At 37.8% G+C, this 24,659-nt stretch overlaps 1 protein-coding gene across 5 annotated transcripts in view; it reads left to right on the top strand.

Moving 5' to 3' along the window:
- The window catches only part of LOC133104393 (acyl-coenzyme A synthetase ACSM1, mitochondrial-like), a 68,356-nt gene that overhangs the window by 2,300 nt on the left and 41,397 nt on the right, over positions 1-24,659 (top strand). The window contains exons 3-5 of one of the 5 annotated variants that reach the window (XM_061210115.1): positions 7,659-9,414; positions 12,458-12,700; positions 18,774-18,845. The exons of 1 other annotated variant lie outside the window; for it this stretch is intronic. In XM_061210115.1, the coding sequence (XP_061066098.1) occupies positions 12,509-12,700; positions 18,774-18,845 (264 nt within the window). In that variant the 5' untranslated portion in view covers positions 7,659-9,414; positions 12,458-12,508. Of the gene's footprint in view, positions 1-7,658; positions 9,415-12,442; positions 12,701-18,773; positions 18,846-24,659 lie in introns of all 5 variants that reach the window. 3 more of the 5 variants (XM_061210116.1, XM_061210112.1, XM_061210114.1) reach the window with 3 other exon arrangements.

The following is a 24,659-nucleotide window of genomic DNA, read 5'->3' as shown; positions in this document are numbered from 1 at the left end:
ATTTTCATATCCCGTGAAACTGTGCCCAACATCTGCTAATTGTAGGTAAGTTCAACCCTGTAGCTCTGCAAGACCCCAAGCTACTGCTGCCCTTCTGAGTGCTCTGAGACTCCCATCCTGGCTGCACAGGGACCTAATTTAGGCACGTCAGCTCCCTCTCCATTTCCCCTCTTCCCAGAGAGATGCCTGGCCGCCTTCTGCTTCTGGGTAGTAACCATTGGAAGGTCTCCTGCTGTGATGGACTTCTCTTCATGCAAACCTTGTCAGAGTTGCCCACATGAAGCTTGTTGCATGCTACTGCCACCTCATGGTCACTTCTTTCTCCTTCAGCCTGAAACCCCTCAAACTCACTGTACATTCTGCCAATCTTTGAATATCTCTTTGAATTGGAAATATTTGATTCTGTTTGTTACTGCTGAAAGGTATGCATGGGAACAAAATAAAAACAAGGATTATTCAGAACAACTGAGCCAGTCACAATGAATCACTTGGCTATTTGTTCCTTTTTTGAAAATGTTCGGCCATGGTGTGAAATACACTCTCTAAAATCTCAATATTGTCTACCATCCATGGTGACCAACTTTACAGAGACGCTTCAAAACCAGTAAACCACATAATTATATAATACACAATATAATGTTGTATGCATATATGTATTATTTTAACATAAAATAGGCAAAATGGATGTTTCTGTGAATTATATATTATTGTGTAGTACTTGATCTAATGTATACATAATGGCAGCATAAATGCTAGTATTTAAATAAAACAAGGGTACAATAAGAGTAGTTGTGTCAATTACTAGTTACTAACTAATAGTAGGAGTAAATATGCAATCATGTAAAAAGATAAAACAATGATTATTAAAAACTTAATTTTATAATAGATTTATTTTTTAAATTTAAATTAAATGAAAAATTTTTTTTTTGGCCGCACCGCATGGCATGTGGGATCTTAGTTCCCTGATCAGGGATCAAACCTGTGCCCCCTGCAGTGGAAGCGCGGAGTCCTAACCACTGGACTGTCAGGGAATTCCCTATAATAGGTTTAGATTTGCAAAAAAAAAAATATTGTGAAGATAGTATTGAGAGTTTCCACATGCCTAAGACTCAGTTCGCCCTAATTGTGAATGTCATAACACTTGGTACATTGTCACAATTAATATCCAAAATTGATACAATATTATTAACTAAAGTCCACATTTTACTTAGATTTGCTTGGGTGGGTTTTAACTTTTTCTGTTCCAGGACCCAGCCCAGCTGGCACGTTGTATTTAGTCATCATGTTTCCTTAGGCTCCACTTGGCTGTGACAGTTTCTCAGACTTGGCATATTTTTCATAATCTGGAAAGTTTTGAGGAGTATTGTTCATGTATTTTGTATAACAGTCCTAGTTGGTATATATCTTATGATATTTCAAATGTTTAGACTGGGGTTATTAGTTTTCTGGGGCAAGGAGGGGTGAAGATCAGGAGGCAAAATGTCATTCTTATCACTTCATCTCTAGGATGTTTACTGTCGAGATGACTTGTTGATGTTGCCTTTAATCACCTGGCTGGGGCAGTGTTAGTCAGGTTTCTCCTCTGTCCATAGTGTACCTTCTTTTTGATTAAATCACTATGTGCACATCATAAGGAGTGGGAAGTTATGTTTCTTGTCTTTGAGGACTGAGTATCTATGTAATCATGCAGATTTTTCCTGTATGGAAAATGTTTATTTCTCTCCATATGGACTCCTTGAAATTTCTCTTATGTTTTCTAGAATAGTGCAGTACTTCTTTATATGTTTTCTTGCTCAAATAGTTCCAGCTTTAGCCATTGGGTTCTCTTTCAGGTAGCTCCAGTGTCCTGCTTGTGCACCCCGTCTTTGTTTTTTGTTGTTTTGTTTGTTGGTTCTTGCGAACTACCTTACTTCCTGGCACTAAGGAAAGTTACTGTGTACTCACTTTGCATATCCTGCTTCAGTCTTAGTATCAGCCAGTTCTTCAAAGTGCCCTTGTTTCTCCTTTTGGAGAATGGTATTTAAAACCTAAATCAGGGAGTTCAGTGTGCTCATCACTACTAAGGTGTTCTTGATTCTTCGCCATCTCAGCAGACAGTGCAAAGAAGAATGTGTCTATATACTAATCTGTGTATATACACGTAACAACCACTATCTGTATGGAGCAAGTTGAATGCGTATGATGGCAAACATGAATTCATACAGATGACTCCACCTGTAACCTATTACCATATGGATGATTCCAGCCTTTTCCATATAAGAGGTTGTGGAGACAAGGGAACCCTCTTAAACTGTTGGTGGGAATTTAAACTGATACAGCCACTATGGAGAACAGTATGGAAGTTCCTTAAAAAACTACAAATTGAACTACCATATGACCCAGCAATCCCACTCGTGGGCATACACTCAGAGAAAACCATTATTCAAAAAGATACATGCACCCCAATATTCATTGCAGCACTATTTACAATAGCCAGGACATGGAAGCAACCTAAATGTCCATCGACAGAGGAATGGATAAAGAAGATGTGGTACATATATACAATGGAATATTACTCAGCCATAAAAAGTAATGAAATTGTGTCATTTGCAGAGACGTGGATGGACCTAGAGACTGTCATACAAAATGAAGTAAGTCAGAAAGAGAAAAACAAATATTGTATATTAACACATATATGTGGAATCTAGAAAAATGGTATAGATGATCTTATTTGCAAGGCAGAAATAGAAACACAGATGTAGAGAACAAACGTATGGATACCAAGGAGGAAATGGGGGGACTGGGATGAATTGGGAGATTGGGATTCACATACATACACTACTACTTATAAAACAGATAACTAATAAGAACCTATAGTATAGCACAGGGAACTTTACTCAGTGGTCTCTGGTGACCTAAATGGGAAGGAAATCCAGAAAAGAGGGGATATATGTATATGTATGGCTGATTCACTTTGCTGTACAGCAGAAACTGACACAGCAGTGTAAAGCAACTATACTCCAATAAAAAAAATAAAGTTTAATTTGAAAAATGAACCAAATTACATTTGCAGTATAAAGCCAAAAAGTGGGGCTTGGTCAAACCTTGCCCTGAGCTTTCAGTTCAAGGAGACAGATGTTTAGGATTTCCCAGGTATCTCGTCTTGTCCATATAATTTCTTATATGCCCTTCATTCTTATGGAACCTGCAATTTTATGGGGAAAGAAACTTGAATATATATAATACAACAGTAAACTCATTGAGAACATAGTGAAAAGATGTCTAGTTCCTTTGTTCTCCATTTCTTCATGCTTAAGTGTCTACAAAGAGTCTTGTCATTCAGGGCAGGTCTAAAATGTAGTGTATTAATAGAAAATTTGAGGTAAATTTCACAGTAAAAATAAGTTTGACTCAGTAAGTCATGCATACAGTGAATGGTAGACCCACAAATAGTGTTTCTTGGGCAGCTTTCAAGGGGCAAAAATCTTAGCTTTCAAATGAGGTAACTTTGTATCTTCCGCAAATTCTACTTTAAAGACTTGATTTCACCGTACATTTATTTAGATCTTTCTAACTAGCTCCATGAGAGAAATTTGATGCACATTTTTTTTCCAGTGAAGGAAAATTATGTTCACTGAGTCATGCATGTAGTGAATTCTATAACAGAGTTGTAGTACTAGGTTTTCTAAGTCTCCATTGACCTGAAAAAGCCTCACTTTTCAGCAGGGAAAATCTGTACCCTCTTTTCTGGTTAGAGGGAAAGTTTTGTTTCCCCATTAGATAAATAGTTGTTTGTGGTAAGCTGCTTAAAAATAATTGTATGGTTTTTCTGGAAAGCTTTTTTACTCAGAGTTTCATGCATACAGTGAATGTTAGGCCCAGAACACCAGTGTTTCCAAGATGGCTTTGAAGCTCGAAATCTTAGCTTTCAAACCAGGTAAGGATGTATCTTCCCCAGTTCTGCATTAAAGATTTGACTGAACCATATATTTATGTAGATGTTTCTTACAAACTACTTACTTAGCTTTTAGAGAAATAATCCATAGCATTTCTGGAGTTATGACCCTCAAAAATTGTTTGTTTAAATTGAGGATTCCCTTTATCTTGAAAAAGTCACCCCAAATGTGTAAATTTCAATTTGAAAATCACATGAGTTCAAAGTCTCTGTCTCTTGTCAATTTTGTGGCATCTTTATAGTTTCTTGGGAACTCTGTAGAATGTTGCAGAGTTTTTTTTTGTTTTTTTTATTTGTTGCAGAGTTTTTAAGGACAGGGGGCTTAGAAGTGAGGGTGAGAAGGGCAACTGGGATGGGAAAGAAAATAGGAAAACTTCAAATTATCTGTACTTTTTATTCATTCTGTAAAATTATTTTTGATATTTGTATGATGCACATAAATACATATGTAAAATTTATAAATAAATAAATATGTATTAGGGGAGTGTGTTAAAAAATATTTTACTGAGGGGTGTACATATTCAATCTGGATACCACTACCTTAGGGAATCACTGCACTGCTGAATGACTTTATTAACTTGAGAATAATATATAATAACTTGAAAACAAAACAAATGAACACACAAACAAAACAGAAACAGACTAATAGATACAGAGAACAAACTGGTGGTTTCCAGAGGGGATGAGGGTTGGTGAGGGATGAAAAAAACAGGTGAACAGAATTATAGGTACAAACTTCCAGATATAAAATAAATAAGTCACAGGGATGTAATGTACAGATAGGAAATGTCGTCAAAATATTGTAACAACTTTGTATGGTGATGATGTTAACTGGTCTTATTATGTTGATCATTTTATCATTTTTTTCATCTTATCATTTTTTAAAATTAATAATTTATTTGGCTGGGTTGGGTCTTCGTTGCTGCGCACGGGCTTTCTCTAGTTGCAGCGAGCGGGTGCTACTCTTCATTGCGGTGCGCGGGCTTCTCATCGCGGTGGCTTCTCTTGTTGCAGAGCACGGGCTCTAGGCACATGGGCTCAGTAGTTGTGACTCGCAGCCTCTAGAGCACAGGCTCAGTAGTTGTGGCGCATGGGCTTAGTTGCTCTGTGGCACGTGGGATCTTCCCGGACCAGGTTTTGAACCTGTGTCCCCTGCATTGGCAGGTGGATTCTTAACCACTGTGCCACCAGGGAAGTCCTGATTGTTTAATAATGTATAAAAATATCAGTTCACTGTTGTACACCTGAAACTAATATATTGTATGTTAATTACAAATCAATAATAAAATAAAATATCCACCAGAATGTGAATATACTGTGATATACTCATCTCCTGGAGTCCACTAAAATTCACCAGAGTTTTATGTTTGGCCTAGTAGAGAAACATAATCTGCTAATCAAATGGCGAAACTTTTTCACAATCTGGATTTATCACTGTTGAAGGGAATATCATTTTTAACTGACACATTCCAAATTTTTTTTTTTTGTATTTGAAGATATTTATTTATTTATTTATTTACATCTTTATTGGAGTATAATTGCTTTGCAATGTTGTGTTAGTTTCTGCTGTACAACAAAGTGAATCAGCTATATGTATACATATATCCCCATATCCCCTCCCTCTTGAGCCTCCCTCCCACCCTCCCAAAAATTTTAAATCTAGCAGATTGATCATTCTGACACTTTAAGTGTTATCTTTCTCCTATAGTGAGAATGATTTTGATCACATCTCCTTACTCAATGCCCATCCTGTGATCTCTTTACCTTCTCCAGGCTCCGGAATGAGTGATGTTGGGAACCCATACTTTTAGGGAAAATCTATGACTTACCCAAAGTACAGAATCTGCCTCTCTTCCCTTCACTCCATCTCCTTCTCCATTTGGCTTGTGTATAGAAATCACAATATTAAGCCAGTACCTTTCAGATTGGCTTACTATAACTACAGGCATACTCATTTTATTGTCTCAATTTATTGCGCTTCACAGATATTGTGGTTTTTACAGATTGAGGGGTTTGGGCAACCCTGCGTTGTTAGATGATGGTTAGCATTTTTTAGCAATAAAGTATTTTTAAATTAAGGCATGTACTTTTTGAAAGATATATTGCTACTGCACACAATAGATTACAGTATAGTGTAAACATAACTTTTATATGCACTGGGAAACTGAGGAAAATTTGTGAGACTCACTTTATTGTGATATTCGCTTTATTGCAGTGGTCTGGAACTGAACCTGCAATATCTCGAAGATGTGCCTGCACAAGGAAATCACGGATTCTTTTTTTTTTTCATGATGAGATAAAAATAGACTACCTCATCCTTCCTGTCTTTGTCTAGTTAAAGCCTTTAAGATGCCCCAGTAACTCTCAGAATGAAGAAGTAATGATTGTCAAGTCCCTGTGACCCAGTATATGTTGTGCATAACTTCCCTGGATAATCATTAGCTCTAGAGAATTCACAGACTAACTAACTTGTGTATGTGTTGATGGCCTAAGTTGCCCCCGGATTGCTGCAATTATCTGTAGATAGAAGGAGGAACTTACCCTGAAAAAGGATAGTCACCTCACTTGCATTCAATATTATTTCAACATCAGGTTCAAGTTGCGAAATGTCAGAAGGGGTGGTCATTATATCACATGATAAAAAGTTTGGACTTTATCTGGACAGTAATGAACTCAGTCAACAATTTATTTCTAAATGATTACCTTGGTAACCGAGTGGTAAATGTATTAAAGGAGAATTTGAGAAATGCTTAGAAGAAGAATTCCTTCTTCTTGGAACCTGGTAACTTAGTGACTAAATAAGGCAGATAGGGTTAAGGGCAAGGAGGCACAGAAGTATGATGTCTAGGTGTTTGACTAAGTAAACTGGGATAGGTGGTTGTAAGACTCTGAGAGGAATAAGTTTGGAGGCAGGAACACAGAATTCAATCGTGGTCATGTTAATTTATCTATGCTGTCTATGAAATACTGAGGTTAGTGTATATTTAGTAATCAGCTGGATATTTAAGTTTGAACTCTGGGGGAAGTAAAGATTTTTAATGTGGTTAGGAAATTATTGAGAGAGAGAGAGAGAGAGAGGGAATAAATGGAATGAGAGAAACTGTTGGGTGTGGATGAGCCCTTGGAGAACAATAATACTTTAATAGAATAAAGAGGAAGAGAATCCTATGATCAATATTGAGAAAGAAGACTCAGAAAAGGCAAGATGTGATAACAGAAAGGTAGAAGAGAGCAATGAAAGGGCTGATTAACATTGCTGTTTAATTTTAGCTACCCTTAATTAAAACTTCAGTCCACCAAAAGAGCCAGTCTGCCTACAGAAGGAGAGAGAGAGGGGAGGAGTGAGCAGGGCAGGGCATTTGCTCAGAAGAGCAGGTATATTTTCAGACTCTAAGATCCGGCTTTTTGATGGAGTCATGACTTTTTTCAGTCATTCTTCTCTACCCACCCATGGGCACCATTCTATTGTCCACGTCCCTCCAGGGCCCAGGTACTCTGAAAAGAAGAGGGTCCTGGGAGAAGAGAAACAGAGACCCCTGGGGCTGTGAGCTGGATATAGAGCCTGTCCCACAATGGGTTTGGGAGGTCCCCAGATGTCCCAGCAAGCCCCGCAGAAGGTATGAGAGAATGTGATATCTGAAATGTGTAATGCAGAAAGGGCCCTACAGAGAACCAGGCTGATAGAATCTCTGCCATATTTTGATGCTTCTATCTCCCTACACAGTTAACCAGGACTACTGAGTCAGAAGAAGATTATAGAGAACTCATAGCAGCTCTTAAATGCCCTAGACCAGAAGTGACTTGTGTCACTTCCACCTGCAGTTCTTTGTCCAAAAGTGGAATTCAATAGCCTCACCCTAACTACAGAAGAAGCTTGGACATGAGAGAGAGGTGCACATGGAATCTTTAGAGAATTCTACTGTCTCTGAGGCACAAAGGGATACTAAACTCGCTCAGTGTCCCAGAGCTGGTAACGGATAAAAGCTAGACTGAAACCCAGGCTTCCCGGCCCCAGAGCCTGTCTTCTTGACCACAATGCTGGTGTAACAGTTCCACACGGGAGATCTACTGAGATCCAGAGGGCACCTCGTGCACTGTTCTTCCTGTCCCCACTCTTCTCAAAAGTGACCGCCTCTTCTGCTTCAGTAACAGGGTGTTTTGTACTTCATAATCTTTAGCTTACTATGGCCAGTCAACTAGCCCTGCCTTCTTACTTGCTCCTCTCCATAAAATAAGAGTCTATCCTGAGCAAGGATTCACCATGAATGCATCGGCCAGAAAGAGCAAGACCCACCCCTCAGAGGCCAGGCTTGCCCCTCCGCCCTAGCAGGGGTGTTCTAGCTGTCTCCAGCAGTCTTTGGTGGTGGCTTTGAGCAGAAGTATTTTTCTCCCTGGTTCAATGGAGGTTGGGAGGCAAAAGGTGCTGGGAAAATTGCACCAGGATACTAGACATCCCCCATCCCCTTACAACTCCCCAAAATGGCTCTAAAAGAAAACGAACAGTACCAGCCACTACTTGTGACAATCTGGACTTATCCAATGCAACATCAATGTCAACCCAGTGTCTACATGGCTGGGCCAGGCACGCTGCAGACTGTACATTGTGCGAACCTTTCAAAGATCCCGTGGGACAAATCTTATCAACAACCACCCACTCCTCCACTTTTCAGATGAGAAGACAAAAGTTAGAAGAGGTAAATGGCTTGCCATGGGCCATCTTATAAGTGTCTGTGCCAGGATTTAAGCTCAAGACTTTGAGATTCCAAAGACCCTGCATCTTGCCAGTACACAACACTGTTTCTCTTAGAATCCCACATTAATAAAAGCAGCCAACATTGATTATGCCAAGCACTGTGCTATGTGCGTTTCATGAATTATTTCATCTGATACTAACAATGACACCAACAAAGAGCAACCATAGGAAATATGTGTCACTATTGGCACTCCCATCTCATAGATAAGGAAACTGAAGTGTAGAAGAAGGAGGTCCACGAAGGTCAAAGAGAGCGTAAGCGGCAGACCTGACGCTTAAACCCAAATCTCTCTGCCTCGGATCACAGACTTTAACTACTAGGCAACGCTGCCACCTGGCTGTCATTTAAACGAGAACATTGGAGACCTGGGACTGGGAGAGTGGAGCAGGTTAGCTACAGAGAACGTGTGGAAGTGCTCCATTTGGCTTTATCTGTTCATTCACACTGCAAGGTCTCCCTACAATAATTGGAGATTACTTTATATAGTTTGTTTTTCTAACCAATTTTCTCTCCATGAGGGCTTGTGATTGCTTTCTGACCTGTTAAACGTGAGCATCTCCTCCCCCTTCTGAATCATTCAATTCCTGCCAAGTTCTCCACCCCAGCTGTGGCCAGGAACCAAGTTCTGTTGTGCGCACAGAGAGAACTGAACTTCTGATCAGAGAGAACTGAACCCGCAAAGTCCCCATCCAAGACCTAACCCAAGTATTTCCTAGACAGTACCAGGTAAGATGGAGGTGAATGACAGCTTCTTTGGGGGGGGGGTTGTGTTTATATGTGTGTGTTTATCTGCCACAGGGCAGTAAAGTATATACTGAACTTAAAATCTGAAGACCCAATTTCAAATTCTGGCAGTGCCACTTACAGACCTTGAGCATGTCTCTTAACTTCTCTGACACTTCTTTTCCTTTACTGCAAAATGAGGATGGTGATATCAAGAGAGAGGGCTCAATGGGAATATACATGTGATATGCCTAGCACCGTGGCTGGCACATGGGTGATTGATTTAATGTTAGACAGCTCTGAATGTGGTGGGCTGTGGGAGGAGGGTACCGAGAGGGGTAAAAAAGACCCAGAAAATAGACACTGGAAAGAAAACTCCATTATGCAGAAGTTTGTTCACAGTATATAAGGTGAATGCCTTTTATTAAAAAATATGTTTTTAATATCTAACATGGAAGGGGTTGGCCTCAGAATTTGCTGGGAGTTAGAAGGCACCTCAACATTTATTGAGCCCTTATTCTGTATCAGACTCAGTGCTGGCAAAGTGATTTATATTGATTATCATGCTAATCCTGTGGAAGCCAGATAGTGGGTATTACTACTATGCCCTCAAGTTTGGAGACATGAATGGTGGTCAAGATCGCTCAGCTGGTACCCAGTGGAGCCAAACCTGGCTCTGTAACTCTAGGATCCCCTATAACACGCTAAGGATGTTGCCTCATAAAATAAATAGCTTTTCAGTCCAAATGCTTGTGAAATCAAAGCTCTGTTGCAAGAACTCGTCAAGGCACTGTGTACCAGTCATATGGGATTAGGGTCCATCTAATGACCTCGTTTTAACTTAATTACCTCTTTAAAGATTCTATGTCCAAATACAGTCACATTCTGAGGTATACTGAGGGTTAGGACTTCAACATATGAATTTTGAGGGGACACAATTCAGCCCATAATAAAGGATTAATTAATTTCCTCATTATTTCTCTTGGTGGTGTTTTGGTTTTTAGCCACTTATTAAGGGTTTGTTTGCACTGTCCTTGAGTATTTTAAGGGCAATCCTGCAGTGATGTAAACACCTGTGTATAAAAATAGCAACTGAGTCTGGTTTCTTGCTCTCAATGAGCTCATGCCTGTGGAGAGAGGTATGTGTTGGAAAACATAGCAGGAAAAGCAGGTTTTAGAAGTAGCTCTGCTACTAAACTTGCCTTGAAACCTTGGGGAAATCCCTGTCCCTCTTGGGATGTTGGCCTAGAATGGGGGTTTTAAGCTCAAATGTCGACAAGAGCTGGATAGGTACAGTAAGTGCAGAAGCAAGTAGCTGTAACAACATAGGGAGTAGTGGAAACCCTGTTGAATTGGACAACATTCCATTTAATTTTCAGCTCCAACCAGTTGGTGCCAGGTTGAAATAAAGGCCCAATGTTGCCACGCCTTCTGAGTTTTCAAGAGAAATCTTCAATTCACATTTTAAATGAAATGTCCCAAATTTTAAATATTGGCAATTCAAATTTTTTCCTCCAAAGGATGAGGGTCAAACGTCTGGGCCAGCTGATTATCTTAGGGTCTTTCTTCCCTTAAGTGCTCTGATAAAACAAAAGACAGTACTATTGATTGACAGGCACTAAAAAGGAAGGGGACATACTTTAGTTCATGTGGTCTAAGGATCCACACAGACAAGGAAGCTCTAAGGGATGAAGCTTTCACATATCTGTCCTCTTTTCTGCAGCCAGTAGCAGGGTTCTGAGGGCAGCATCAAAATTAATTGGTGTTAGGTTATTACGAGTCTAAGCAGGTTGAAAATAAATTGAGTCAAGTTTTATTGATCTCTTTTATGGGTCTGTTGTCAAACAGTATTATCTTATTGCTGAAACAGGGGGAGGAGGCTTAATTGTTTGCAGTGATGAAGTGCTTGAACCTCAGAGCTCTTTGTGAAGTGGCCTTCTTCTCACAGAACAGAAGTTCTAGCTTAAACCAATTTTCCCAATCAAACTTCAAGAAGCATCCTAATAAATGAGCGTTCTGCTCCCATGTTAGAAGCATTTGTTGGGATCTGGAGTGGCAAAGAAACTTTATTTCATAGGTCAAGTGATGGATTGGTAATAGCTACCTGGAATGCTGTCCTGGGGAAAACCCCGAGGCCAGATCCCGGTCCAGTAAGGAGGGTGCTGTGATATTAGTCTCCTCTGTCCTGAGTGTGGTGGTGCATAGTTGTCAATATTCTTAGAGTCTCAAGTGACAGAAACCCAATCTCAGGCAGGAAAAACTGTTGGCTCATAGAATTCAGGACAGGATATTACCAAGAGAGGGGTAGAGATGCAGACGGGCCTCAGGAGCAATAGTTCTGAACCAGAGACTTGCATGCCTCTGAGCTACTCTCTGCCCCTTATTTCCATGTCTCTGAAATCTTCCATGTTTTCTTCACTCATGCAGAGCAGTTATCTCCACATGACAGGAATTATAGCCACCGACAGTTTCCAAAGTGTGCATTTCATGGCTTCCACCAAGGAGAGACTGCCTTATATACCCTTTGGTAACAAGCACACACACACAAATTTTGGAGAGGGATTATGATTAGCCCAGTTTGGATTAAAGAATCATGGGAAATGACTGCTCAGCTCTGGACCAATCAACTTTGAACAGGGGGTGGAATCATCTAAAAATATGTTAGTTTCCATGAGAACCATACATTTGGGTCCGGTGGGAAGAGAGGTCTCCAGAGCAAGGATAACATGAGGTACAGGACTTTCAAAATGATGAGTTTCTACCAAAAAGGGGATGGCCACATGGCTGCCATCCCAGGGGGTACAAAAAAGAGAAGGAGAAGACCCTCAGAAATATGTGCCAACCTTATCTGGTAGCTATAGCCCCTCCCCATCATTTTTTGCCTCATCTGGGAAGAGAAATCCCCACCTAAATCAGTAAGTTGTGCCTTCCAAATTCCAGTGAGCTGAAACAAAGTATCACTCTAGCAGTTAACCAGGAACGTGCCTTCATTTTGTGGAAGAAATTCCTGCTCTAATGACCGACATATTAGCCATCTCTTCTCAAGGCAGGTGGTGGCCTGAGAATTCTGTGCCTGCTTCCTGAGGACTGCTCCACCATGCAACGGCTGATGAAGTTCCGGGTCCTCTGGGACATCCACAAATCCCGCTGTGGCTTCCACCCTGCCCTTCAGCACCTGCGCTGCCAGTCTTTATCGGGAGCTGGAGCCCCAAGATGGAATGACTGTGATACACCTGAGGAATTTAACTTTGCAAGTGATGTACTGGACTACTGGACTCAAATGGAGAAGGTAAGGAGGCACCCATGATGGGGGGTGAGAACAGGATTGACCTCTTGCTCCTCGTAGGTTGAGGGGCACAGAACTAAGAATGGCTTCTGGCTAAGTTTACAGGTATCATGAAAAGCTTAAGTTTTTGGCTTCAGTTCTCAGCCTGGACAGTTCCTCAATTCTCTGAGCCCCAGTGGTTTTATCTGTGAAACGGGGATAATCTCATTTAAGAAACAAGACAGCAGGTGAAAGTGTCTGGTACACAGTCAGGTAATTGTGACCAAGTGTCAAGTTCTAATCACAGGTCAGCAAGTTGATGTTGGTCTGAATTCTCACCTTCAACTACTGGAACTGTGAGTCTAACTAGAATTCATCTCATCACACTTGGGCTTGACTTCAGGCTACACCGAGAGGGAGGGTACAGGCAACCTGACTGTGCACATGAACATCTGACCATGTAACAAAATCATGTCATCTATCTTCCTATGAGGATGGCAAGTACATTTGGAGTCTTCCTTATCAACTACCTACTTGAGTGTGTGGCTTTAGGGTGTGTCCAGAGAAACCTGTCCCTGTGGTCTCTGCAGAAAAATGCACGTTCTTGGTTTGTCTTTTACCAAGAGACAGACCAAGAGAGGAGCAGTGGTGACACTAGGAGGTGGGGTCGACAGTGGGTGGTGTTCCAGCTACTAAGTCGCAGCTGGTAATGTCCACATTGTGAAAACCCACTCAACACTGTCTTTGTACAGAAGAAAGGATTCACCTGAGATGGAGTCAGAGAGTTGATGTATTTTTAATTTCCCATCAACATACATTCATATGTTAGTATTCAAAGCTTACATGCCTTTCATAGGGACTTTTTTCCTACCTCCATCTTTTTCCTTTTTCTGAATTTCCATTATAACTCCCAGGAAAATAGAGCCCTCAGTTATGGAGAGCCTTTTTTTTTTTTTTTTTAAAAACATCTTTATTGAAGTATAATTGCTTTACAATGGTGTGTTAGCTTCTGCTTTATAACAAAGTGAATCAGTTATACATATACATATATTCCCATATCTCTTCCCTCTTGCATCTCCCTCCCTCCCACCCTCCCTATCCCACCCCTCTAGGTGGTCACGAAGCACCGAGCTGATCTCCCTGTGCTATGCGGCTGCTTCCCACTAGCTATCTATTTTACATTTGGTAGTGTATATATGTCCATGACATGGAGAGCCTTTTTTTAATGTGCCATGTCTAGCACTTTGCACTTATTATTCTGATTAGATGGACACTTTAATTATCCCCATTTTCCAGCTGAGGAAACTGAGGTTCCAAGTGTTCAAATAACCTACAGAATTCACATACCTAATAAGTGAAGGAGCAGGATTTGGGTCCAGGCTGTCTGATTCTATAATCCACTGTTTAACCTGGTCTCACAATCTGATGATGTCCAAACATCTCTGCCTTCAGACTACAAACTGACTTTCATCACTGCCCAGACCAAAACTCTGGTTAGACCTTTTGAATCATGAGACATGGCTGGAGAGGCCATCATTTTTTTTCTGCATTTATCTTCATAAAGTCCTTATTAGTTCACACATCAACCCCTGGAGATTATCACCATGTAAATATTTGCTCAGGGAATGCCCCGTCTTTGTTGGGTCATTGTCAATTCCTCCATATCTCCAAATTTCTCCTACCCCCAGCATCTCCACCCCATTTACATTCATTCTCACAACAGTTCTGATCTGTCTGTTTCTGCTTTTCCAACTGCCTTGATCATGATCAGTGTCTCTTTAGTGACGTATGGTGTCTGACACCTAGCAACCCCTCAGTACACATTTGTGGAATACATTAATTCTGAAACTTGCCTTACGAGCACTGGAGGGATTGATGCTGCTCCCATGGAAGACCTTCTGGAGGGCGTGTGCCACCACAGTCCACTCTGGCTTTCTGGGCCTCCCCTTACGACTTAACAAGCATCATTCAGAAACTGATCCGTAGCCTAATCAACAACACAACCCAAACCATAACAAATAGACAGAATTTATTTTGACTCAATTTTCAACACATTTTACTTATTAAAAATGTTAAGTTAGAAATCCAACATTTTAATGTAACTTTTCTTAGCATAAGCCAGGCAACATAGGTTCAGGGGTGGAAAATATAGTCACTCATTCAGGCCACCAATTTACAACCCCTGACTATCCTTGGGAATTAAACCCTGTATTACTCTAGGCTCCAAGGATACTACACTCCAATTGATTCATGGAGCAGCCTCCCAAATCTATTCATGAGAGGTCACGTTCATGTCCAAAATCATTCATTCTGTCTGTTTGATACTGCATTCATTCATTCAGTTAGGATTTAGTGAGTACCTAACATGTGCCAAACACTATTCTAGATGAGATAGGGATAGAAAAGTAAACAACGTACAACGCTCCATCTTTCCTCTTTTGATAGTGTGATTCTCCACTTCATGTCTCAGGAGAGATGAGTACAGCATCTGTGACATTGACTTCTGTTTGTTTTGGCAAAAATCATGACAGGAGCAAATTCTTCTTACTACCTTCTGATGTGATTTAGTAACAAATATTGCTCAATAAATATAGTGAAATATCTATTAACCACAGAGCTTAAGAAAGCAACAGCTGAATGTCATTGCCACATAATGTCTGGCTCTTTGTCCTATAATATTTTCCCAAAGAAATTAAGTGCTGACAAATTTTCTAAATTTCTTAATATACAATAGTCATGTTTGCCTACATTTTTTTTTTTCTGAGCCAATAGGTCTATGTTTCATGGCTCTTGAATTTATTTCTATGTGCAAGTCCCCACACAGCAAGGGAAGAAGAATGCTTTTATAGAGAGGTAAAGGAAGTTGGGAGGGCTATCGTAAACAAAGAGTCCATGGCTTAAGCTGAGTCCTTGCCAGGAAAGAAGAAGAGTCTTTCTTCTTCCTTTTGGGCTTTGCTATCATTACAGCATGTGAGAGCTTCCCTGGCTGGTGTCCTAACTCTATTTAATTGAGGTTCTGTTTATTAATTTTTTTTAACAACACAAAATATTCATTCCTATATGGCAGCAATCAGTAGTGCTGAATGGTTGCTGCCTCCTTGGGAGATGCATGGCTCTCCAGTTTGCCCCTGAGGAACCTGGCCAACTTATCTCGTTTGTTACTTGCTTGGTCTCTACAGTCTCTGAGTTTGCAACCTCTGGAATAAAAACAAGATTATCTCAATTTATCTAAATATTAATGGCATAATACATGTTATTTCCAAATTAAACAATGCAAAAAGTTTTAACATCCAGAACTTTAATCTACTTTGGTAAATTTGTTAAAGGTCTGTGTATCAATCAATTAGTTAATCCATGTGAAACTGATACTTCATGACTGTGTTTCCTAGTTTGACATATCATACTACACAGTGATCATTTGATGAGGCTGTAAGGATTATACTCTTTTCTTATCAATGGCAATTTACAGAAGGATAACATGGCACTTACCATTTTAAATTATATTTAAACCACTTTCTTTGTAAGTTAAATTACAATCAATCTGACATGTAACCATATTTAAAATAAATAGTTTGGGCATAATCTACATTCAGAAAATTTAATTACTGCCAAGTTTAGAAAAATAAATCATAAGTTCTATCTAAAGAGATAAGTCTGATCTTATCTTTAGATTTTTTATTGAAGTATGTTGACTTACAATATTATATTAGTTTTGGGTGTACAACATAGGTGATTTAATATTTTTATACATTACAAAATGATCACCATGATAAGGCTAGTTACTACCTGTCACCATAAAAACTATTGCTTTTTATATTATTGACTATATTCTCTATGCTATACATTACATCCCTGTGACTCATTTATTTTATAGCTAAAACTTTGTGCCTCTTAATCCCCTTCAAGTATTTCATTTTTCCCCCCTCTGGCAACTACCAGTTTGCTTTCTGTATCTATGAGTCTCTATGTTTTGTTATTTTTTGTTCATTTACTTGTATATTTTAGATTCCACATGTAAGTGAAATCATTATGGTATTTGCTTTTTCTGTCTGACTATCACAAGACCCACTAGTTCCATCTATTTTGTCACAGTTGTCAAGATTTCATTACTTTTTTATGGCTGAGTAATATTCCACATATGTGGAATGAATATATATATATATATATATATATATATATATAAAATCCATTCATCTATGGATGGGCACTTAGGTGGGTCCCATATTTTGGTTATTGTTAATAGTGTTGCAATGCATATATCTTTTCAAATTAGTGTTTTTGTTTTCTTCAGATAAACACTCAGAAATGGAATTGCTGGATTGTATAGTAGTTCTTTTAAATTTTTTGAGGAACCACCATACTGTTTTCCATAGTGACTGCACCAATTTACATTCCCACCAACAGTGCATGAGGGTTCCCTTTTCTCCACATCCTTGCCAACACTTGATATTTGTTGTCTTTTCAATAATAGCCATTCTGACAGGTGTGGGTTGATACTTCATTGTGGTTTTGATTTGCATTTCCTTGATGATTACTGATGTAGAGCATCTTTTTATCTATCTATTGTCCATCTGTATGCCCTCTTTGGAAAAATGTCTATTCAGGTCCTCTGCCCATTTTTTAATCGAGTTGTTTGCTTTTTTGCCCTTGAGTTGTATGAGCTCTTTGTATACTTTGGATATTAACCCTTTTCAGATATATCTTTGGCAAATATCTTTTCCCATTCAGTAGACTGCCTATCTGTTTTGTTAAAGGCTTCTTTCACTGTGCAAAAGGTTTTTATTTTGATGCAGTCCCATTTGTTTACTTTTGCTTTTGTTACCCTTGCCTAAGGATACAGATTCAAATAAATACTACTTAGATCAGTGTCAAAGACCATACTGCTCTATGTTTTCTTCTGGGACTTTTCTGGTTTTTAGGCCTTATATTTAAATCTTAATTCCATGCTGAGTTTATTTTTGTATATAGCATGAGACTCTGTTGCACACAGCTGTCCAGTTTTCCCAAACCATTAATTGAAAAGATTGTCTTTTCTGCATTGTATAGTCTTACCTTTTTTGCTGTAGTTTAATTGACCAAGTAAGTGTGGGTTTGTTTCTGGACTCTATTCTGTTCCATTGATTTTGTCTGTGTTTGTGCCAGTGCCATATTGTTTTGATTACTATAGCTTTGTAGTATAGTTTGAAATCAGGGCGCATGATGCTTCCAGCTTTGTTTTTTTTTCTCAAGATAGTTTTGGCTAATTGGGGTCTTACCATGCGAATTTTAGAATTATTTTTTCAAGTTCTGTGAAAAATGTCATTGATGTTTTGATAGGAATTGCATTAAATCTATAGATTTCCCTTGGAGTCTGGTCATTTTAACAATGTTAATTCTTCCAATCCATGTTTTTGTTGTCATCAGTTTCTTTCATCAGTGTGTCAGTTTTTGGGATACAAGTTTTTTTTTGTTTTTTTAAAAAATTTATTTATTTATTTATTTGTGGCTGTGTTGGGTCTTCGTTTCTGTGCAAGGGCTTTCTCTAGTTGCGGCAGGCGGGGACCACTCTTCATCGCAGTGCGCAGGCCTCTCACTGTCGCGGCCTCTCTTGTTGCGGAGCACAGGCTCCAGACGCGCAAGCTCAGTAGTTGTGGCTCACGGGCCCAGTTGCTCCGCAGCATGTGGGATCTTCCCAGACCAGGGCTCGAACCCGTGTCCTCTGCATTGGCAGGCGGATTCTCAACCACTGCACCACCAGGGAAGCCCGGGATACAAGTTTTTTACCTCTTTGGTTAGAATTATTCCTAGGTGTTTTATTCTTTTTGACGCAATTGTAAATGGGATTGTTTTCTTAATTTTTCTTTCTGATAGTTAATTGTTAGTGTATAGAAATGCAACAGAACCCACACAGTTCAAACCTGTGTTGTTCAAGGGTCAACTGTATTTGCTTTATGTATTAGGTGCTCTTATGTGGGCTGCATATATATTTACAATTGTTATATCTTCTTGTTGGATTGATTCCTTTATCATTATGAAACGTCCTTCTTTGTCTCCTGTTACTCTCTGTTTTTTTTTTTAATCTTTATTTTTTAAATTTTATTTTATTTATTTATTTTAGGCTGTGTTGTGTCTTCGTTGCTGCACATGGGCTTTCTCTAGTTGCGGCGAGTGGGAGCTACTCTTCATTGCGGTGCGTGGGCTTCTCATTGTGGTGTCTTCTCTTGTTGTGGAGTAAGGGCTCTAGGCGCGTGGGCCTCAGTAGTTGTGGTGCGTGGGCTCAATAGTTGCGGCTCACGGGCTGTAGAGCGCAGGCTAAGTAGTTGTGGCGCCCGGGCTTAGTTTCTCCGTGGCATGTGGGATCTTCTAGCACCAGGGCTCAAACCTGTGTCTGCTGCACTGGCAGGCAGATTCTTAACCACTGCGCCACCAAGGAAGCCCCACTCTTTGTTTTAAAGTCTATTTTGTCTGATATGTGTATTGTCGCACCAGCTTTTTTTTTTCACTTCCATTTATGTGGAATACTTTTTTCCATCCCCCGACTTTTTCAGTCTGTGTGTGACTTTAGATCTGAAGTGAGCCTCTTGTAGGCAGGTTATAATGGGTCTTGTTTTTTTTTATCCATTTAGCTACTCTATGTCTTTTGATTGGAATATTAATCCATTTATATTTAAAGTAATTATTGCTAAGTATGTAGTTATTGCCATTTTGTTGTTTTCTGATTGTTTTTGTAGTTCTTTTTTTGTTCCTTTCTTCTTTTTTTCCTCTCTTCCCTTGTGATTTGATGACCATGTTTAGTATTATGCTTGAATTTCTTTCACTTTTCTGTGTGTGTACCTATTATAGGTTTTTGGTTTGTGGTTATCATGACATATATATATATATATATATTTTCTTTTTTTTTTTTTAAGTTGATGATCTCTTAAGGTCAAATGCATTCTAACCACCCTACATTTTTACTGTTCCCACCCATGTTTGTTGTTTTTGATGACATATTTTACATATTTTTCTTTTGCATATCCATTAACTACTTATTGTGGGTGTAGGTGATTTTATTTCTTTGCCTTTTAACATTCCTACATAAGTGGTTCCTTATCTTGGAGAAGTGGCCTAATGTAGGTGATGTCTTATGGACCTAGCAGCACACTCCCCTCTGGTCACCAGAGTTATATGCTCTAGGGTTGTATGCTCTACGGTTCCCCCCGCTATGGGCTATGTGGGCCCTTCTGTTGTGGCATGGCCAACTACCGTGGGGGCACTGGTAGTCAAGGCTGGCCCCCAGACTGGTTGGCTGACATTTCCTGTCTCATGTAATGGTTGCCAGCCTGTAGCCAGGGATGGTTCCTGATGTGGCTGGCCATGTGGCCTGGGATGTTCCAGGGCTGATCTTGGCCCACTGATGGGTGAAGCTGGATCCCGGGATAGCTGGCCATGGGGACTGGGGCACCTTGAGCTGGTGTTGGCCCACCAGTGATTGGGGTCATCTTTAGATTTAATTTAACCCTGAAATTCCTTATTATTCCTTCTTTATATTCCAGAGTTGTTGTTTTTTTATTTATTCATTCAATACATATTTAACAAACATTTACTATGTACCAGGTACTATTCTAAGTGCTTTGATAAAGAATTTAAAAGTTATCACTAATTTTTTGTCATTGTTTTATTGAGATATAATTGAAATATAATTATCACTGTTTTCCTAAAAAAACAAAACCCAGCAGTTTTTCAGGTCAAACTCTTAACACGCTAGCATGCATATTGAAATATTTAGACATAAAATCTGGGGTTTTCATTGCAGAAAAGCTTTTGGTAATGGATTTAACTTTTTTTTTAATAGATAGGAGGTTGTTAAGATTTCTATTCATCAACTTCGGAAAGTTAACTTTTTTTAGCAATTTGTTCATTTCATTCAAAATGTCATAAAGTTATTTTTTGACATAAAGTTATTAATATTTTTATTATTGCTATTTTAATGTCTGTTACAGATTTATAACAATGTACACTTTTTTATTCTTGATATTTTTAATATGTTTATTCTTTTCTTTTTCTTGATAAGTCTTCCTAAGAGTTAACCAATTTTATAAATCTTTTCAAAACCAGTTTTGGGTTTACTGATATTCTCTCTTGTGTATTTGCTCTCCATTCCATTGATGCCTACTGTTATCTTTATTATTTCTTTCCTTGTACATTCCTTTGATTTAATTTGCTATTCTTTTTTTAGCTTCTTGAGATGGAAGTTTATGTCCTTACTTTTAAGCCTTCCTTCTTTTCCAATATCTGCATTAAAAGTATAAATTTCCCACTAAGCACTCCTCTTAGGTACATTATACAGATTTTGATATGTCATATTTTATTATCATTAAGTTCAAAATATTTTTTATTTGCCTTTTGATTCTTCTCTGGCCCATAGATTACATAGAAATGTATCGGTTAGTTTCCTGATAGTTGAGGTGGGTTTCTCATTGTCTTCTTGTTAATGATTTCTAGCTTAATTCCATTGTGGTCAAAAAGTATACTCTGACTTATGAAATTTCTGGAGGTTAGTAAACATTCCAAATGCAATGGAAGAGAATGTGAGTTATATCATTGTTGGAGAAAGTGTTTTATCTATGTCAATTAGGATTTAAATTCTATGAAATCTATCATATTCTATCATTAATTTACAGAAATTATAGAAATTCTACTTGTATTTCATTTTAATTAAAAATGAAGCAAGCCCTTTCTATAGGCAATAAATTCTTATGTGTTTTAACATTCAGAAAGAATCATCTCATTCATTAATCACATGAGTAATTGATCTACTTTCCAATTTTCCTTCTTTAAAGTATATTTTAGTTAGAGATTAACAAGGAGTAGCTATGTAGGTTTTTGTTTATTTAAATCAACTGTTTTGATCTATAATTTACCTAGAATACAATTCACACATTTTATGTGAAAGTTTAATAAGTTTTAGAACATTTCTGCCACCTCAAAAATTTCCTTTTGTCCTTTCCTAGTCAATACCCACCCATCCCCACCCTGAGCCCCAGGTAGACACTAATTTGCTGTCACTAGCCATTATATTTCTCTTTCCTAGGGTTTCATAGAAATGGAATAATATAAGATGCACTCTTTTGTGTCTGGTTTCTTTTACTCAGCATGTTTTTGAGATTCATTCATATTGTTTTGTGTATTACTTCTTCATTCCTTTTTATTGCTGAGTTAGTGTTTTATTTTTTAGATCTATTTATCAATTTCCTTTGGCTTCAAACTTCCCTGCATAAAACTTTAAATCTCATATCCAGTTTAAAGGTTGTGTTTTATCTTCTTGAAAACATGCTAATCTTAATATCACATTATCAGATTAATTCTGAGCCCCCAAAACCATAAATGCTTAAGCAATATCTTCTTCAAGTTGCAAGAGTTAAGAGTCTAAACTTTTGTCTGAATTAAAACAACAATTGTTTTTACCTTGATACCCCAAACTTTCTATCATTTTGTAAACTCATACAGAAATATTATATAATCTGTTCCCCTTATATAGACAGTGTACAACTAGTCATTCATACTTGCTAACATTCCTTAATCTGTTGGAGAATATTTTTTTCATAGCACTGATTTTTCCATAGATATAAATATATGTATATACATATATCTGTGTGTGTGTGTATGTATGTATGTATGTATATAAGTCTTGTCTCAGGTGAGACACAGTCTTTTGTTCCAATCATATGAGGCAAAGATGGTAGGATCATGTTTGCACATATGTGGGAAATAATTTCTGGAAGATTATACACCAAACAGTTATCAGTGTTAACCTTCAGGGAGTGAAAATGTGATGAGAAATTTGAAGAAATTTTTCTGTTCATAAGAAATTTTTCTGTTAGTAAGATTGTGCATTGCCTGAACTTTTACTCTGAACATGCTTTGTTTGGGGAATTAAAAAAACTTTAAAAAATCGTTTTACTTGGGGAAAATAAAAGACTTGATTTAAACAAGAAAATGAAAATTGTCCATAAACATTTAAAACTGTTTACATACGTGTGTATATGTATGTCTTGTTCACCATTGTATCCTTTTGGTCTAAGAACAGTGCCTAAGAAATAATGAGAACTTAGCAAATATATATTGAATGAATGAATGGATACTATTATATAAATTTGGATTTAATGTAAATATGGTTTCGCTTTTCTAAATTGATATTGTATTATAAGATTTTTATTGCAAAAATATCCTGAAAGTTTTTTTGATTGGTTTTATCATATTCCATCACATGGAAGTAACAATTCTGTCAACAGCATAAAGTTGAATTCTGGGTTTTTTATCCATTTTGCCAATCTAGTTCTTTTGATCGGGGAATTTCATTCACTTACATTTAAAGTAATTACTGATAAGGATGACTTACTATTGCCATATTGTTAATTGATTCCTTGATGTCACAGCTTTTATGTCCCTCAGTTCATCCCTTACTGCCTTCCTCTGTGTTTAGTTGATTTTTTGTAGTGATATGTTTTGATTTTCTTTTCGTTTCCTTTTGGGAATATTCTGTAGATAATTTCTTTGTGATTACCATGGGGATTACATATAACATTCCAAATTATAACACTTCATTTTAAACTAATAACAACTTAACTTCGTTCACATACAAAACCCTACTGTTTTCCAGTTCCCTTGCACCTTCCTATATTATGTTACTGATTTCACAAACTATATCTTTACAAATTGTCTACCCATTAAGATAGATTTATAATTATTTTTTATGCTTTTGTGGTTTCCATACAGTGAAAGAATAAAAAGTGAAGTTATGAACCAAAATTATAACAATACTGTTTTTATATTTGTCTTTGTATCTATCTTTATTAAAGAACTTTATACTTTTATATTTAAGTTACTCTCTAATGTCCTTTTATTTCAACTTGAACTCCTTTTAGCATTTCTTGTAGGGAAAGTCTAAGGATAATGAACTCCCTCAGTGTTGTTTTTGTTTTTATCTGAGAATGTCCTAATTTCTCCCTCAGTATTAAAAACTTTTTAATTTATATTGGAGTATAGCTGATTAACAATGTTGTGATAGTTTCATGTGCACAGTGAAGCAACTCAGCCATACATATTCTCCCTCATTTTTGATGGACAATTTTGCTAGATATAGAATTTTTCGTTGACAGTTTTTTCTTCGTTATCACTTTAAATATATAATCTCACTGCCTTCTGGTCTTCAATCCACTGGTAATCTTATTAAGAATTTCACCTGATGAGTCGCGTTTCTCTTTCTGCTTTTAAGATGCTCTCTTTGTCTTTGTCGTCTGTAGTTTTTTTTTTTTTTTAAGGCTTATCACTTTATTTATTTATTTATTTTCACACACACACACACACACACACACACACACACACACACTGTATTTTATTTTTACAAGAGATAAATTGACTGACACCATTGTACATGGATGACCACAACAAAAGCAACAATGATTGCAATTACCAAACATGAAACACACTCATACTATGTCATAATATTGACATTCAGTCCAGTAATACTCCACTGTAACAGCTCCTTTACTTTGCAGTGAAAATTGATTTGTATATTCTTTGCCTCTGAGTCCTTGTGGGATTTTTTCTTTTTTTAAATTCAAACAGAAAGTCACAAAAATTATACTCATCCTCATCAGTTCACTCAGTCCCATGTAATTAATTTTTTTTTTATCTTGATCTTTTGTTAGCACTTTTATGAGCTCATCAGTTTTTCATTAGAGTTCTGAAAATGCTTATTCATTCAGTTCAGCAGTACAGTCAGGTACCAGAAACCTGTACTTGTCAGAGTCTTTTCCATGAATTTCCTGAAGATGAAACCCTTTTATAGGAACATATTTACAAAAGCATCAGAGTATACCCAGAACTGTCTGTAAATGATAAAAGACTTTAAAATGACCACGGTTAAAGATTTGATGAAAGTTCATAATAATGCAGTTGACAAGAAAATTAGTTATTTCTGAGATATACATTTTAAAGTAATAACTAGGATTATGACTTA

The sequence above is a fragment of the Eubalaena glacialis genome, chromosome 13 (genome assembly GCF_028564815.1).
Source record: "Eubalaena glacialis isolate mEubGla1 chromosome 13, mEubGla1.1.hap2.+ XY, whole genome shotgun sequence".
Lineage (NCBI taxonomy): Eukaryota > Metazoa > Chordata > Mammalia > Artiodactyla > Balaenidae > Eubalaena > Eubalaena glacialis.
The sequence above is the reverse complement of the archived record's forward strand: the minus strand, read 5'-3'. Positions and strand labels throughout refer to the sequence as shown.